A 17795-nucleotide genomic window follows, 5' to 3' on the forward strand; every position below is an offset into this window, starting at 1 on the left:
GATTTTTTGGGATTTTTTGTTTCTTCTTGGAATCCTTCAGGGGTTGCTGAAGAAATCCCCAGATCGTTTTCCAAGATCCTAGACTCCTTCTTCGAGAAACTTATTTCTGAAAGATTTAACTCCTAATTCACCTAAAGGAGCTTCTGAATTATTTCCTGACGATTTTTAAGAAGAAATCCATTAAGGAATCTGGAGGAATACAGAATCGCTAGTAGAAATTACAAAAAAAAAAAACAAAATTGCATTTTTGGAGCAAACGAAAGATGAAATCTCTGATAAAATTCTATAGTAATCTCCTGTTAGGCTAGCAAATATACATAGCTGTTTCGATCTGGAAAATTTGGACAGGATATCAAGGATGATAAGAGAGATCTCTGATAGAAGTTTGAGCCCCGTCGAAAAAAAAACGACCAGGAGAGAAGAATTCAGCACATCGCATAATTTCAAGAAAACGTGTACAAAATCACGTGAAATTTATTTCACTTAAAAAAGTCTTGTAAAAAAATTGTAGTGTAAAAATTCAGGCAAGGACTGGCAAAGAAAGAAGTTCTCGAATAACACTTGAAGTGGCAGGCTAAGTTCCATTTGGTACGTAGAGCTGTAAAGAAGAAGAATAATAATAATAAGAAGAAGAAAGGAGAAGAAAGAACTTCAGAAGGAAGTTCTTGAAGGAATACTCAGATGGACATCTTGGAGCAATCGCTGGAAGTGATATCAATTGTTCCCTTACACAATAGGCTAATGAAATAAAAAAAAATCTATTATTGGGTTTCTCGTTAATGTTTAGACTTCTGTGATAATTTGAAAATCCACTGTATTTTTATTTCCAAGCGATATTTCGCACCAATCATACTTAATTTGTTTACAAGTTGTGCAGCCGATGACCCTCTCACAAACTCGTGCAAAGTTGTGAACGTGACCCGCTGCGAAGTCGTGTGCGAAATTCGACTGTGATAATAATGAATTCGGGCCGAGTCTAAATGGGTGCAAATGACGCAATATCTATGATGATTTTTTTCCTATTGCCGGATAACCAAATCCGTCTTTTGATGGTTTTATATACATATTATTGATCTATCATAATTAGCAACTTTTGTTACACATGTAAAATGATTGAACCATTTTACAAAGCGACAAAACTGTTGATGATGATATTGATATTCACGTGTTACCTCCTGTCAGATTTTCATTGATGAACTTCAGGCCAAACATATCTAAAGGTCCAATCTGCAGAAGAGAGGCTCTCTTTGGTATCCCTCTCTTTTGTTAATATCTCAGATGTTTATTTGAATTATGATTGTCTTCTTGCATAGAACGATGATCAAAACAATTGTCTCTTGATTTGTACTGCAAAAGTAGTTGAAAAGTGTTCCATAACATTGCAATAATTGAAAGAGAAAGTGAACAAAGAGAGCCTCTCAAATGCAGATAGGACCTATTGAAATGTTTTGCCTGATTTGGCTCGGTTTAATTTTTGTATTGGACTTTTGGTTTAATTTTTCTCATTTTCAAATAAGAAGTAAAATTAAGCTTGAGAGAAAGCATGAATTAATATTATTTATAGCTGATTTTAAAATGTGTTGAAAGCTACTGTGGTGTACGTCTTCTATGTCATTATTGGTAGTTGTTTCAAGTTCATTCATTGCATTCATGCATTGCCTCAATATTAATGTTTACCTTTTAATAACTCGTATTCGAGGGAACAAATTTGACAAAAAATTTAGTGTTGACAAAAACGGAATGAAATTTTGACGAAATCGGATAGTGACAAAAACGGATAGTGATAAAAACGGATAGTGACAAAAACGGAACATACCTGTAATATAAAAACAAAATAAAATATATTTGACCGTCTAACGGGCTCTTTATTTCTTCTTAGCGTGACGCCCCCACTGGAACAGAGCCTGCTTAACAGATTAGTGTTCTGTCGGCACTAGCACAGTTATTAACTAAGAGCTTTCTCCACAAATGTTTGCATTGGTATAACGTGTTGTTAGCACGCCAATCTGGAGACGGCGGGTTCGATTGCCGTTCTGGTTGGGGACTTTTCTCGACTTCCCTGGGCGTAGTGTGTCATTGTCCTTCCCTCACAATATACAAAGCCATGTAATGGCAGGCAAAAAAACGTTCAATTGATAACTGAGGAAGTGCTCAAAGAATACTACATTAATAATAGGGTAGGCCAACTTTCCAGTGGGAACGTAGAGCCACAAAAAAGTAGATGATGATGATGTTCATTAATCATGAATCACTTATTTCTAGAACAAACAAAAAGGCCACCCATTTGACTACTGTGCAAGTTATCTATTTTTTAAATATTTTGCAATTCAAAGATGTATTGATAAAGATAACATATTAGTCATTGTTGATATTGAATCATTTTGAATAACTGCTGAATGAATAAATGAATGAATGAATACAATGTAATGTGACGCAGAAAATTTAGAACAATAGGTAGATGTTCTTCCCGTTTTCAACAATCATAATTGTTTTACCAGTTTCATTATTTGTTGCTTTTACAATACACAGCAAAAGTACCGATCAAAAATCCACACACCATGTGAGGTAAAGCCACTTCAATTCCGTATGATTTTTTTGTCCGTGCTGGCTCGTGGATAAAAAAATCTCAAGATAAATCATTGCAGTGCTATCGCTAGACCACTTAATAATTTCAAGCAAGAATTAAACAGAGGCACGTTGCAGCCGTCCGATAGCTTTTATCACTTTCGATGGCACTTCAACTGTCCTGCAAACTATCGATAAAGTTTGCAATTTGTGCCTACTAGTTTCTCAGTAGCACGTATAGCCTTCGATTGAAAACTTGTCAAACACAGCCCGGAAATATGTCTCGTAAGTTTGTAATTCAATCAATTTTCCGTTTTTGTTTTTAGTCCTAAAAATTCACATTACGTTACAGCATTCCGGAATATGATCTCCATACTCCTCGCTGTACTATCTGTACCGCTAGTACTGTGCAGTAACGAATGCGCTAGCAACACCCAATCTGTAGCTCAAATGGTGCCACACTCCGAAAACTGCGAGCAATACATCGTTTGTGTAGGACGCATTAGGGTTTTGAGATCTTGCCCAACGGGCACAGCATGGGATCCTACGCAGAAGAGTTGCACTTCAAGCGCAATAGCAGTGCGATGCCGAAAGAAACGAAAGATGACCATGGTCAGCTCAGACGTGACAAACGCACGATCAAGTGCAGATATCGAAGCATCGATATCCTGCACCATCGATGGATCTTGCCCAGCGGTATTCGATCCGACCCATTTGGTGCTGAGACCTCACAACAACTGTGAAAAGTACTACCTTTGCATCTCTTTTCTTCCGGTGGTATTGACGTGCCCCAAGCAGTTGCACTTCAATCGTCAGTCCTGTGAATGTGACCTTCCAAGTAATGCACAGTGTGAAACGTTCACATCCACAGAACCTCAGCCTACAACGGTTACGGAAACTACTCCAACAGAAGAAATGCCTTCCACTGTAACAGAGACTGCATCAACAGAAGGAGAACCTACTACTGTTACGGAGACCACATCAACAGAACCAGAGCCTACAACTGTTACGGAAACAACTCCAACAGAACCAGAGCCTACAACTGTTACTGAAACAACTCCAACAGAACCAGAGCCTTCTACTGTAACAGAGACTGCATCAACAGAAGGAGAACCTACTACAGTAACGGAGACCACATCAACAGAACCAGAGCCTACAACTGTTACGGAAACAACTCCAACAGAAGAAGTTCCTTCTACCGTGACAGAGACTACAGCAACAGAACCAGAGCCTACAACTGTTACGGAAACAACTCCAACAGAACCAGAGCCTTCAACTGTAACAGAGACTGCATCAACAGAAGGAGAACCTACTACAGTTACGGAGACCACATCAACAGAACCAGAGCCTACAACTGTTACGGAAACAACTCCAACAGAAGAAGTTTCTTCATCCGTGACAGAGACGACAGCAACAGAACCAGAGCCTACAACTGTTACGGAAACAACTCCAACAGAACCAGAGGCTTCTACTGTAACAGAGACTGCATCAACAGAAGGAGATCCTACTACAGTTACGGAAACCACATCAACAAAACCAGAGCCTACAACTGTTACGGAAACAACTCCAACAGAAGAAGTTCCTTCCACTGTAACAGAGACTGCATCAACAGAAGGAGAACCTACTACTGTTACGGAGACCACATCAACAGAACCAGAGCCTACAACTGTTACGGAAACAAGTCCAACAGAACCAGAGCCTTCTACTGTAACAGAGACTGCATCAACAGAAGGAGAACCTACTACAGTAACGGAGACCACATCAACAGAACCAGAGCCTACAACTGTTACGGAAACAACTCCAACAGAAGAAGTTCCTTCTACCGTGACAGAGACGACAGCAACAGAACCAGAGCCTACAACTGTTACGGAAACAACTCCAACAGAACCAGAGCCTTCTACTGTAACAGAGACTGCATCAACAGAAGGAGAACCTACTACAGTTACGGAGACCACATCAACAGAACCAGAGCCTACAACTGTTACGGAAACAACTCCAACAGAAGAAGTTTCTTCATCCGTGACAGAGACGACAGCAACAGAACCAGAGCCTACAACTGTTACGGAAACAACTCCAACAGAACCAGAGGCTTCTACTGTAACAGAAACTGCATCAACAGAAGGAGAACCTACTACAGTTACGGAGACCACATCAACAGAACCAGAGCCTACAACTGTTACGGAAACAACTCCAACAGAAGAAGTTTCTTCATCCGTGACAGAGACGACAGCAACAGAACCAGAGCCTACAACTGTTACGGAAACAACTCCAACAGAACCAGAGCCTACAACTGTTACGGAAACAACTCCAACAGAACCAGAGCCTTCTACTGTAACAGAGACTGCATCAACAGAAGGAGAACCTACTACAGTTACGGAGACCACATCAACAGAACCAGAGCCTACAACTGTTACGGAAACAACTCCAACAGAAGAAGTTCCTTCTACCGTGACAGAGACGACAGCAACAGAACCAGAGCCTACAACTGTTACGGAATCAACTCCAACAGAACCAGAGCCTACAACTGTTACGGAAACAACTCCAACAGAACCAGAGCCTTCTACTGTAACAGAGACTGCATCAACAGAAGGAGAACCTACTACAGTTACGGAGACCACATCAACAGAACCAGAGCCTACAACTGTTACGGAAACAACTCCAACAGAACCAGAGCCTACAACTGTTACGGAAACAACTCCAACAGAACCAGAGCCTACAACTGTTACGGAAACAACTCCAACAGAACCAGAGCCTTCTACTGTAACAGAGACTGCGTCAACAGAAGGAGAACCTACTACAGTTACGGAGACCACATCAACAGAACCAGAGCCTACAACTGTTACGGAAACAACTCCAACAGAACCAGAGCCTACAACTGTTACGGAAACAACTCCAACAGAAGAAGTTCCTTCTACCGTGACAGAGACGACAGCAACAGAACCAGAGCCTACAACTGTTACGGAAACAACCCCAACAGAAGAAGTTCCTTCTACCGTGACAGAGACGATAGCAACAGAACCAGAGCCTACAACTGTTACGGAAACAACTCCAACAGAACCAGAGCCTACAACTGTTACGGAAACAACTCCAACAGAACCAGAGCCTTCTACTGTAACAGAGACTGCATCAACAGAAGGAGAACCTACTACAGTTACGGAGACGACAGCAACAGAACCAGAGCATACAACTGTTACGGAAACAACTCCAACAGAAGAAGTTCCTTCTACCGTGACAGAGACGACAGCAACAGAACCAGAGCCTACAACTGTTACGGAAACAACTCCAACAGAAGAAGTTCCTTCTACCGTGACAGAGATAACAGCAACAGAACCAGAGCCTACAACTGTTACGGAAACAACTCCAACAGAACCAGAGCATACAACTGTAATGGAAACAACTCCAACAGAACCAGAGCCTTCTACTGTAACAGAGACTGCATCAACAGAAGGTGAACCTACTACAGTTACGGAGACCACATCAACAGAACCAGAGCCTACAACTGTTACGGAAACAACTCCAACAGAACCAGAGCCTACAACTGTTACGGAAACAACTCCAACAGAACCAGAGCCTACAACTGTTACGGAAACAACTCCATCAGAACCAGAGCCTTCTACTGTAACAGAGACTGCATCAACAGAAGGAGAACCTACTACAGTTACGGAGACCACATCAACAGAACCAGAGCCTACAACTGTTACGGAAACAACTCCAACAGAAGAAGTTCCTTCTACCGTGACAGAGACGACAGCAACAGAACCAGAGCCTACAACTGTTACGGAAACAACTCCAACAGAAGAAGTTCCTTCTACCGTGACAGAGACAACAGCAACAGAGCCAGAGCCTACAACTGTTACGGAAACAACTCCAACAGAACCAGAGCCTACAACTGTTACGGAAACAACTCCAACAGAACCAGAGCATACAATTGTAACAGAGACTGCATCAACAGAAGGAGAACCTACTACAGTTACGGAGACGACAGCAACAGAACCAGAGCATACAACTGTTACGGAAACAACTCCAACAGAAGAAGTTCCTTCTACCGTGACAGAGACGACAGCAACAGAACCAGAGCCTACAACTGTTACGGAAACAACTCCAACAAAACCAGAGCCTACAACTGTTACGGAAACAACTTCAATAGAACCAGAACCTTCTACTGTAACAGAGACTGCATCAACAGAAGGAGAACCTACTACAGTTACGGAGACCACATCAACAGAACCAGAGCCTACAACTGTTACGGAAACAACTCCAACAGAAGAAGTTCCTTCTACCGTGACAGAGACGACAGCAACAGAACCAGAGCCTACAACTGTTACGGAAACAACTCCAACAGAAGAAGTTCCTTCTACCGTGACAGAGACGACAGCAACAGAACCAGAGCCTACAACTGTTACGGAAACAACTCCAACAGAAGAAGTTCCTTCTACCGTGACAGAGACGACAGCAATAGAACCAGAGCCTACAACTGTTACGGAAACAATTCCAACAGAACCAGAGCATACAACTGTTACGGAAACAACTCCAACAGAACCAGAGCCTTCTACTGTAACAGAGACTGCATCAACAGAAGGAAAACCTACTACAGTTACGGAGACCACATCAACAGAACCAGAGCCTACAACTGTTACGGAAACAACTCCAACAGAAGAAGTTCCTTCTACCGCGACAGAGACTACAGCAACAGAACCAGAGCCTACATCTGTTACGGAAACAACTCCAACAGAACCAGAGCCTACAACTGTTACGGAAACAACTCCAACAGAACCAGAGCCTTCTACAGTAACAGAGACTGCATCAACAGGAGGAGAATCTACTACAGTTACGGAGACCACATCAACAGAACCAGAGCCTACAACTGTTACGGAAACAACTCCAACAGAACCAGAGCCTACAACTGTTACGGAAACAACTCCAACAGAACCAGAGCCTACAACTGTTACGGAAACAACTCCAACAGAACCAGAGCTTTCTACTGTAACAGAGACTGCGTCAACAGAAGGAGAACCTACTACAGTTACGGAGACCACATCAACAGAACCAGAGCCTACAACTGTTACGGAAACAACTCCAACAGAAGAAGTTCCTTCTACCGTGACAGAGACGACAGCAACAGAACCAGAACATACAACTGTTACGGAAACAACTCCAACAGAAGAAGTTCCTTCTACCGTGACAGAGACGACAGCAACAGAACCAGAGCCTACAACTGTTACGGAAACAACTCCAACAGAAGAAGTTCCTTCTACCGTGACAGAGATAACAGCAACAGAACCAGAGCCTACAACTGTTACGGAAACAACTCCAACAGAACCAGAGCATACAACTGTAACGGAAACAACTCCAACAGAACCAGAGCCTTCTACTGTAACAGAGACTGCATCAACAGAAGGTGAACCTACTACAGTTACGGAGACCACATCAACAGAACCAGAGCCTACAACTGTTACGGAAACAACTCCAACAGAACCAGAGCCTACAACTGTTACGGAAACAACTCCAACAGAACCAGAGCCTACAACTGTTACGGAAACAACTCCATCAGAACCAGAGCCTTCTACTGTAACAGAGACTGCATCAACAGAAGGAGAACCTACTACAGTTACGGAGACCACATCAACAGAACCAGAGCCTACAACTGTTACGGAAACAACTCCAACAGAAGAAGTTCCTTCTACCGTGACAGAGACGACAGCAACAGAACCAGAGCCTACAACTGTTACGGAAACAACTCCAACAGAAGAAGTTCCTTCTACCGTGACAGAGACAACAGCAACAGAACCAGAGCCTACAACTGTTACGGAAACAACTCCAACAGAACCAGAGCCTACAACTGTTACGGAAACAACTCCAACAGAACCAGAGCATACAATTGTAACAGAGACTGCATCAACAGAAGGAGAACCTACTACAGTTACGGAGACGACAGCAACAGAACCAGAGCATACAACTGTTACGGAAACAACTCCAACAGAAGAAGTTCCTTCTACCGTGACAGAGACGACAGCAACAGAACCAGAGCCTACAACTGTTACGGAAACAACTCCAACAAAACCAGAGCCTACAACTGTTACGGAAACAACTCCAATAGAACCAGAACCTTCTACTGTAACAGAGACTGCAGCAACAGAAGGAGAACCTACTACAGTTACGGAGACCACATCAACAGAACCAGAGCCTACAACTGTTACGGAAACAACTCCAACAGAAGAAGTTCCTTCTACCGTGACAGAGACGACAGCAATAGAACCAGAGCCTACAACTGTTACGGAAACAATTCCAACAGAACCAGAGCCTACAACTGTTACGGGAACAACTCCAACAGAACCAGAGCCTTCTACTGTAACAGAGACTGCATCAACAGAAGGAGAACCTACTACAGTTACGGAGACCACATCAACAGAACCAGAGCCTACAACTGTTACGGAAACAACTCCAACAGAAGAAAAGCCTTCTACCGTGACAGAGACGACAGTAACCGAACCAGAGCCTACAACTGTTACGGAAACAACTCCAACAGAACCAGAGCCTTCTACTGTAACAGAGACTGTATCAACAGAACCAGATCCTACTACAGTTACAGAGACCACATCAACAGAACCACAGCCTACAACTGTTACGGAAACAACTCCAACAGAACCAGAGCCTTCTACTGTAACAGAAACTGCATCAACAGAAGGAGAACCTACTACAGCTAAGGAGACTACATCAACAGAACCAGAACCTACAACTGTTACGGAAACAACTCCAACAGAAGTAGAGCCTTCTACTGTAACAAAGACTGCACCAACAGAAGGAGAGTCTACTACAGTAACGGAGAGCACATCAACAGAAGGAGAATCTACTACATCGACAGCAAACATGCCATCTACTGTAACGGGCACTACTTCAACAGAAGCAACAACCACATCTTCAACACATTCGTCGGATGCTCCTTCGACTACGACGATCGCAACCATCACTACAACGGCGGCCGCCACTCCAAAACCTCCCCTTGCTGAGCAGATCATTATTGCTGTGGGCAAAACTATCCAAATTGTGGACAGCTTGTCGCAAATATTCTTCAACTTTATTCAGCAGAGTTAATTAGGAAAGCGACCGTCAAGACTGACCAGCTAGACATTTCTTTTTTCACCTCGCTCTTCGTCTCACTCTCTCTCTCTTATCCATAGTATCGAATTGAAAATCTTTTTGCAACTCTTGCGTAAATTCTTGGTATATTATGTCTTTCAGCGATTTTTTTTTTCCAATGAGCTTGAGACAGCCTTGTTATTAACTATGATGAACAAATGTACAAATGCTGTAATGAACAAATAAATGTTAAAATGATGTGTTAAACAATAATTTTTGTTTTCGTTATTCTGTGTTATCTTGATACAATATATCATCAATCTTATTTCTGTTTATTTTCATTTGTCCATCGGCCTTGTTGTCTACTTATAATAAATTAAAAAGAAATTGAAAACCAGAGTTCACGGAGCATATTCCAGCTGAATCGTCGTCGAAATTTCCGATGTCATTCAGAGAAGGCTTCCTGTCTGTTTGATTAATACCTGATGGAACTTTTTAAGGATATCATACAAAAAATTCAATTGAAAACCATTCCGAATCTTTTCAAAATTCTTTAGAGGGATTCTACCAGAAAATGTATTAATAAATTCTGTCACTGCCATATTTATATCACAAGTATTTCCACGAGTTTTTTTTTTCAAAATTTTATAAGAATCAACATAAAAATTATTCTAGGTGCTACCAAGCAAACATTTCCATAAGCACCAATACAAACTTCTCCGGTAGTTGAGCTTCAACTTTATGCAGCTATTTTACCTGAAAGTTTTCCAAAGTATTTTTTTTTTAATTTCTGATGGAATAGATATATAGATTGAGAGCTAGTAATTTTGTTATTGTGATATTCAATACGCCACGTTTTGTGTTACCCGACGTTTCGATCGACTTTTCAATTCTTTATAAAGGTAATAACTGCTAGCATTACATAATGTTCAACCTATTCCGCCAGCTTATTGCCTTTTTAGAGTTTGTTTAAAAGTTATGTGTTATCAAATCAAACCTTATATGATTTATATTTCGGTTCCTACGGCTTATTGGATTATTGTACGGCCAATATAGAGCATATCAGCTCCTTAATAACTATATATCGGCATGCGCCACAAGGCGAATTAAGTGTTTTGTGCTTGGGTAGCAATTATGGGGTTGACATTTCAGGGATCATTATATTTGTAAAGAAATCTGCCAGTCGGTTTGCCAATACCTTCACGATTCTGTATCTATCTCTTTTTTATCCCACAGGAAAACTTCGTGATCGATGACGTCCATCGGACGGACATTCACGAGATGACATCCCGCGCGATTCATCGAGGCCGAAACAACCTAAACAGCAACAAGCGCAAGTTGGGACGAATTGGCTTCTTGGTAACTATATTAGCAGCACTGCCCCCACGTTTCGGACACGTCCTAATGACCACTCCTGCTTTCTTTTTTACAGATCGGCTGCGGAAAAACCATTTTCCCGAGCGAGAAACTGATTGCCAACACCATTGGGCAACAGATGAAGGAACGAGCGCTGGATGACATTTCGGGACTGGAATTCGGCTGGTGGTCCATTTGGAGTCGCCATCCCATGGCAGAGCATGAACAGCACGAGCGCCAGTCACGCCGGGTGAAGCGACAAAACAACGCCGATGATTACGAAAACGATGATGACTACGATTACAACTACGACGATGAAGATGAGGCGTAAGTTGATATCTGATACGTCGTCTACAAATTGTTCAAACTATTAACAACTATTACAAATAAAACAGTGTATTGGGGATTTTTACCTTGCAGTTGTATCTAAAAGTTTGCCTAATAAGGATCCCTTGGAAAACTTAAAAAACAACACAAGGTAAAAATCCTCCAGACATGATAGCATGCTTCTGAGCTGAGAAAATAGCAAGTGAGTGTTCACATCTGATTATCTGCTGGTGAGCTCGATTGCTTTTGAAATTGTTTCGTAATTGCTAAATAACGAAAATCACTTACAAAAATTTGATAGGTTTGTACTATTTAAAACCCCAACATCAAATTCGTTCGAATTTTTCTTTTCGCTAGACCTACATTCAATAATTCCAAGCTTTTCTCAACTTTCAGAGAGCCTACCGAAGTTCCTCAGCACGCGCACCGTCACCATCACGGAGACAGCTCGGTAAGTTTGTTTGTTCTCATACGGAATTTGTTATGCACAACCCCCCACTCCTTATCGATCGATCATTCTCCATTCTTGAATAGCATCTGAATATACACACCCACTTCTTGTTCATATTCCGCATACATAGGTTCACACTCTAACCCCTTTTTCCCCCAAACTTTGTAAGAACTAGGTAGGAATCATCTCGTCTCTCAACCATCAACATCATCATCACTTATACATTCCGTTGTTCAGAAACTTTGAGACTTGCCACTGTTCCGCCTCGTTTTCGAGGAATCACACATAATTTCATCCTACACTTATAAGAGCATTTCACCATGATCCCTCTCTAACTCTCTCATCTGTCTCTGTCCGACTGATTGTTAGGGTATGTGTGTTTCGGGTTAGTCATTAGGAATTGTTTGTGTTCTGTTTTTAGTCGATTATTGAACTGTTCTACTACTAACATCAGTAAAATTCATTCTAATACATAAGGTCTACACTAATGTTACTTCATTAGAGTTCTGGAAACATCTACTATTTATATTTACAGGGGATGGCCAAAATGTTTGGGATAGGCAACTTTTTTTCTCCCACAAAAAAATTCAACATGCTGTAACTTTTCATAGAGTGTATCAAAAAATCTCAAATTTTGACTGTTTGTCAACCTATTATATGTGCATCATTGGTACAAATTTGGGCTCGATTGATAAAATTTTCGTGAAGTTAGAACCGTTCGGGTAAAACACTATTTTTAAGACAACCATTTTTTTAACTGTCATATATCGGAAACCAGTGAACCGAATTGAATGAATTTTTTAACGTTTATCAACAATATATTGATACTTAATACGACGTTATAAAGTGTAATATTTTCATACGGCGAATTAAGTTATATCGGGTTGAAATTTTTACCCATATAGAGGAAAATAAGCCAAATTCACAATATCACACAAAAATTATTAAATGTGTTCTTCCTTCAATCTAAATAGGCTCTAATTTATCTGATTAGAGATAATTTGAGAACAGAAATGGAAAATCTTTGGATATCAACACGAAAATTTATTGACATTGATGTAAAAAAATTACTTTTTTTCGAGAAAATTCCAAAAAGTGTCAATCCATGATAACTTTTTTCAAAGTTCAAAAAGTACCTATGTTTTAATAGTTTGTGAAGCATTTACATATTGTTAGTGTACGTTCAAAATTTCATTCAATTCGGTTCACTGGTTTCCGAGATATGACAGCTCAAAAATGAGTTGTCTAAAAAATAGTGTTTTACCCGAACGGTTCTAACTTTGCGAAATGTCAATCAATCGAGCCCAAATTTGTACCAACGATGCATATATAGTAGGTTGACAAACAGTCAAAATTTGAGATTTTTTGATGTGCTCTATGAAAAGTTAAAGTATGTTGAACTTTTTTGTGAGAGAAAAAAAAGTTGCCTATCCCAAACATTTTGGCCATCCCCTGTATATCAAAAATCTTGAGTTCATAACATTTTGTTTCTACAATCATGCTGATACATTATATTACTATCATATTAACTAACAGTTTGGCAGTGAAATTCACTTGACTAATACAAGCTTAGCCAATGCTTTGACCACATATACAGTATGCGGCAGGAAAAAATGCGAAAGGGTTTTTTTTTCAACTTCAAACCTCATGTTCGTCCATTTGACTTAATTCAATCTATGTTTCAACATTCCATGATCTCAAACAGGCTAATTTTATGAAAAATAATTTAAAATGTTTACGAGACTGCGCCTGAAGCTGAAGACAATCAAAATTTTCAATACACTGAAAAGTACACAGGTAGCTAAATTTCATATCTGATAAAACATAATTTTCAATTTTCTCTACAATATCATCATATAGGTATATGTGTTTATTTCATCTGGTATGTGAAACTATATGGCTCTGGATTAGGATGGCCTGGTTTTTCATCGAATTGAAGCTATTTTTTATTATTTTAGCCATTTTGTCTTATGACCATTGGGCGCGCATTTTATTGATACCAAATTTTTAGGCTTACATTATCACATGTTAAAAATCAAATATGTTCATTTTTATTTTGTAGTGGTAGAATATAGACGTTGACTGATTCACTGTCTTGTCATGAAAAAATAGTCATATTCCGCGTGTGATAGCGCCATGAAATTTTCGCATTTTTCCTACCGCACCCTGTATGGCGTAAGCGATGATTGTGACCATGGTTCTAATTTTTGCTGTAATGGAGGATTGTTGGATCGTATGAGTAAAAAGTAGTAAATTTGAGTACAATTTTCGAACATATGTACCTCAAACAATAATGCGATCAGTATGAATAAAATTGAAATTTACCACACAGAAGTTAATCGAAAAGGTTTCTTCTGGCGAGGTAGTATTTTTGGGCTTCCGACGATAATCCTAAGTAAAACTGGGAGTTACGAAGGAAAAATAGTAATTTCTGATAATATCCTGGCTATTCTGATAGTAACTAGTAAACTGTGAAGAATACTTTCTATCTCAAAAACTGTTTTAAGGATGAGAATTTCTGGGAGACTTATTTCTCCAGAAATTGTATCCCCCGATTATTTGAATCCCTTTGAGGATTCCTTCTGAGATTTCTACCACAATATTGCAATTACTTTGTTAAATTCTGAGAACAACTACAGAATTATTTTCTTCTCTTCTGGGGATTTGCTCTTTGTGGTTTCTCGGATTTTTTTTCCTGGATTTCTCCAGGAGCTTCTCCCTAGATTCCGGTCACAGGTTTTCCCGGATTTTCTCCTAAAGTTCTTACAGAGATTTTTCTGATATTTCTTTTTGGAATGACTGAGATTTGTTCCTGGGATTTCTACCAGAGTTCCTGCCAGGATGTCTGCAGGAGTTATCCACGTTTTCAGGAGTACCTAACGGGATTTATTCCAGAGGTTATTTCGGTATGCTCCCAGAATTTCTCCTGGAATTCCTTCTGAAGGTTCTAAAATTTACCAAAATATGACTTTCCAACAGATTATCCCAGGATTTTTGGGAGATTTCCGTAGAAGTTCTTCGTAGAAATTCAAAGAATTCTGTTAGAATAGATAGAGGAACTGTGAAAAGAGAGAATTCACGGTAGAAATTCTAATGCAAATTTTGGGATGAATCGTTGGAAAACTCTCAAGAAGATATCATGAGAGAAAACAAAACTCTGAGGCATATCATTTGAAGGAATCTTACGGAGAAACTCCAGAAGTATTCCCATGGAAACCACTATAAGAAGTCTCGGGATGAACTAACTAAAAATCACAGGATGAACTCCATTTTCATTTTTTTCAATGCAAGAACTCCAACGGAAATCTTGGAGAATGCTCTGGGAGGAAGCCATAACAAACCTCTAAGAAAAACATCTGGAAAACTTCTGTACTAATCCCGGAACAAACTTGTTGAGAATCCCAGCAGTATCTCCGATGATCTTTTTTAAGATTTCCGCCAGTGAGAAGGATTTCCCCAAATACGCGGGAATACTCCCGGAATTTTTCCATAGATTTCTTCAGGACTATCTTCCAAATGTGTTCCCGGGGGTTCTCCTAGGATACTGAGATTAAAATTTCGCAGGAGTTCTTCCGTGAACTTCTACGAAGAAAAACCTGAGATTTGTAACAGAATTTCTCCTGTGATTTCCAACAGAGTTTTATGACATTACTCAAGGACTTTCTCTCAGGATTTCTTTCAGAGTTCTCTCCGGGATTACTGGAGGTTTTCCTGATAATATTTCTCAAGAAGTTTTGCCTAGTGAAAAGACAACGCAAATGGGCAAATGCCAGGGGATGCGTTGATAATAGCAGAATATTTCTCAGGAAGTTCATTCAGAGATTTTCCGAGACTGATCTCCCAGGATTCCTCCCAGTATACTCTCAGAATCGAATCCTCGGAAGGAGCATTAGGAATTTTCAAGCATGAACTCTGGTAGCAATCCCGAGTAAATCCATATAAGAAATTTCAGAAGGAACTAAAAAGGAAATCACACGAAGAACTTTAAGAGAAATTTCCGGAAATTCTATAGGACATATTTATGGAGAAATCCCTGAAGAATCTATCGTCGCAATCACACTTTTTCCGTGAAACTCCCGGAAGAAACTATTATTGGAAAGCAATCTCTGGAAGAAACCCATGAAAAAGCTTGGATGCAACTCCATAAGAAATCGTGGGAGCGGTTCTAGGGAAATCTATTGATAAACTCCGGGACATCATGGGAAGAGTTTTGTGAAAGTTTTTGGATTTGTACCTGAGTTACTCCAGCAAATACCCAACAGAGTTTTTCTGGATTACTTAAACATTTTCCTAAGATTCCTCCACGGCTTTTACCAGAGTTTCTCTCGAGATTCATGTGGATTTTCCTAATGTTTTTTTATGGAGTTCTTCCAGAGATTTCTTGCGGTGATTATCCTTGGAATTTTTGCCACTTTTTCTCACAGAGATGATCCCAGAATCTGCACCGGAGTAAAAAAAAAACATGGACACGTTTAATATTTCCAGTGAGCTATTCACTCACTACGAGTTAATCCCAAGATCTTTCTAGGATTCCTCCAAAAGTTCCTCGAGACTTTTTTTTAATTTTCCTAGTGAGACGTCCGCTATTTCTCACGGAGCTCCTTCCGGAGCGAATAACTTCCGAAAGATTCCCGTGATTTTGCTGGAGTTTATCCCAGGTCCTCCAGAGTTCTTTGTGAAAAATTTCTGGAGAAATATCAGAAGGAATCCTGGTGGAATATCGCGAGGAAATATGAGAGGATCCTCCGGATGGAACTATTGCAGGAATTCTTATAGAAAATCCTGGAGAAAATCTGCCATGAATCATAAGAATATTTCCAAAAAAAAACCCTGGAGGAGCTACGGTTGAAATCCTAAGAGGAGCTCTTGCACAAATCTGAAAAGGAATTTCGGAGAAAAATCCAAAGATAAACTTAAGAATACCCCGGAAAACCTTCTTAAAGTAATCCCGGTTAAGAAACATAAAGAAATTTCAAGGAGGGACTCTGGAAGCATACTGGAAAAACTTGCAATTAGAAGGCACGTAATGTTGCTAATTTTATTAATAATTTCATCACTCAATTTGTCAATTAGCAACATTTCGTGCCTTCTAATTACAAGTTTTTTAGTATGTTTCAGACATACCAGCAAATCTGGTAAAATGCAGGTAAAGGGCAATATGTGTTTATGTACTCTGAAAGCAAAACCGTGCAATTCTCCATAAAAATTTTCTGTAGAAACTATGGGAAGAATCACACGAGGAACTCCAAGAGAAATCCAAGAAAACTCTCTGGGATAAATCTCTGGAAAACTCTCAGGAAAATTTTCTCGAAAAACCATTGTAGGAATCCCGTGACAAACTATTAGATAATCCCACGAAAGTCCAGGAAGAAACTGCTAGAAAGCAATACCTTAAAACCTCTATGAGATATCCCGGAAGAAACCCAGGGATTGAGTCTCTGGATCAAACTCCGAGACATCGTGAGAAAACTTCTGAGACCAATCTGGGATTTACCGGAGTTTATCCAGTGATTTCCAAGAGAGTTTTTCGGGATTATTCTAGGATTTTTTACCCAAGATTCCATCATCGGTTTTTTTTTTTTTTGAGTTCCTCTCGGGTATTCCAGATGATATTTCTCATGGAGTTCCTGAACCGTGTTGCCCTTGCGGTCATTGCTTGGATTGCTCTCAGAGATACCCCCAGGAGAAACTCTGGAGACATTCTAGAGAAAACCTCTATAAGAAATCTCGGATGGAATAACGGGAGAAATGCTTCCAAGAATTCCAAAAATCCCAGTATATTTTCTGGAAGGAATCTCTAACAAACTCCTAAAAAAAATTTACGAGAAATTATAAATGAAATCCCGGGACAAAGTCTAAGATAGCACCGCGGACATTCTTGATGAAACTACTGTATCCCTGGAAACCATTAAGAAAAATCCCGAAGAAACTCCTGGAAAGGCTTGAACTCCGAAAGAAGTTCTGGGGGAGATTCCGTTTGGTAATCCCTGGAGAAAATATAAGGGAAATTCCAGGAGAA

At 40.0% G+C, this 17795-nt stretch overlaps 2 protein-coding genes across 14 annotated transcripts in view; both read left to right on the top strand.

Moving 5' to 3' along the window:
* Positions 1 to 17795, top strand: part of LOC109420851 (uncharacterized) — a 436654-nt gene that overhangs the window by 344354 nt on the left and 74505 nt on the right. For all 13 annotated transcript variants that reach the window (XM_062852293.1, XM_062852291.1, XM_062852289.1 and 10 more), the window contains 3 exons: positions 10879 to 11001; positions 11075 to 11325; positions 11722 to 11776. In XM_062852293.1, the coding sequence (XP_062708277.1) occupies positions 10879 to 11001; positions 11075 to 11325; positions 11722 to 11776 (429 nt within the window). The remainder of the gene's footprint in view (positions 1 to 10878; positions 11002 to 11074; positions 11326 to 11721; positions 11777 to 17795) is intronic.
* LOC109621888 (mucin-2-like) lies at positions 2213 to 9967 on the top strand. The gene is made up of 2 exons (XM_020076081.3): positions 2213 to 2850; positions 2918 to 9967. Exons 1-2 carry the CDS (start codon positions 2844 to 2846, stop codon positions 9655 to 9657), a joined length of 6747 nt encoding a protein of 2248 aa, XP_019931640.3. The 5' UTR covers positions 2213 to 2843; the 3' UTR covers positions 9658 to 9967.

This window comes from Aedes albopictus, chromosome 2 (assembly GCF_035046485.1).
Source record: "Aedes albopictus strain Foshan chromosome 2, AalbF5, whole genome shotgun sequence".
NCBI lineage: Eukaryota > Metazoa > Arthropoda > Insecta > Diptera > Culicidae > Aedes > Aedes albopictus.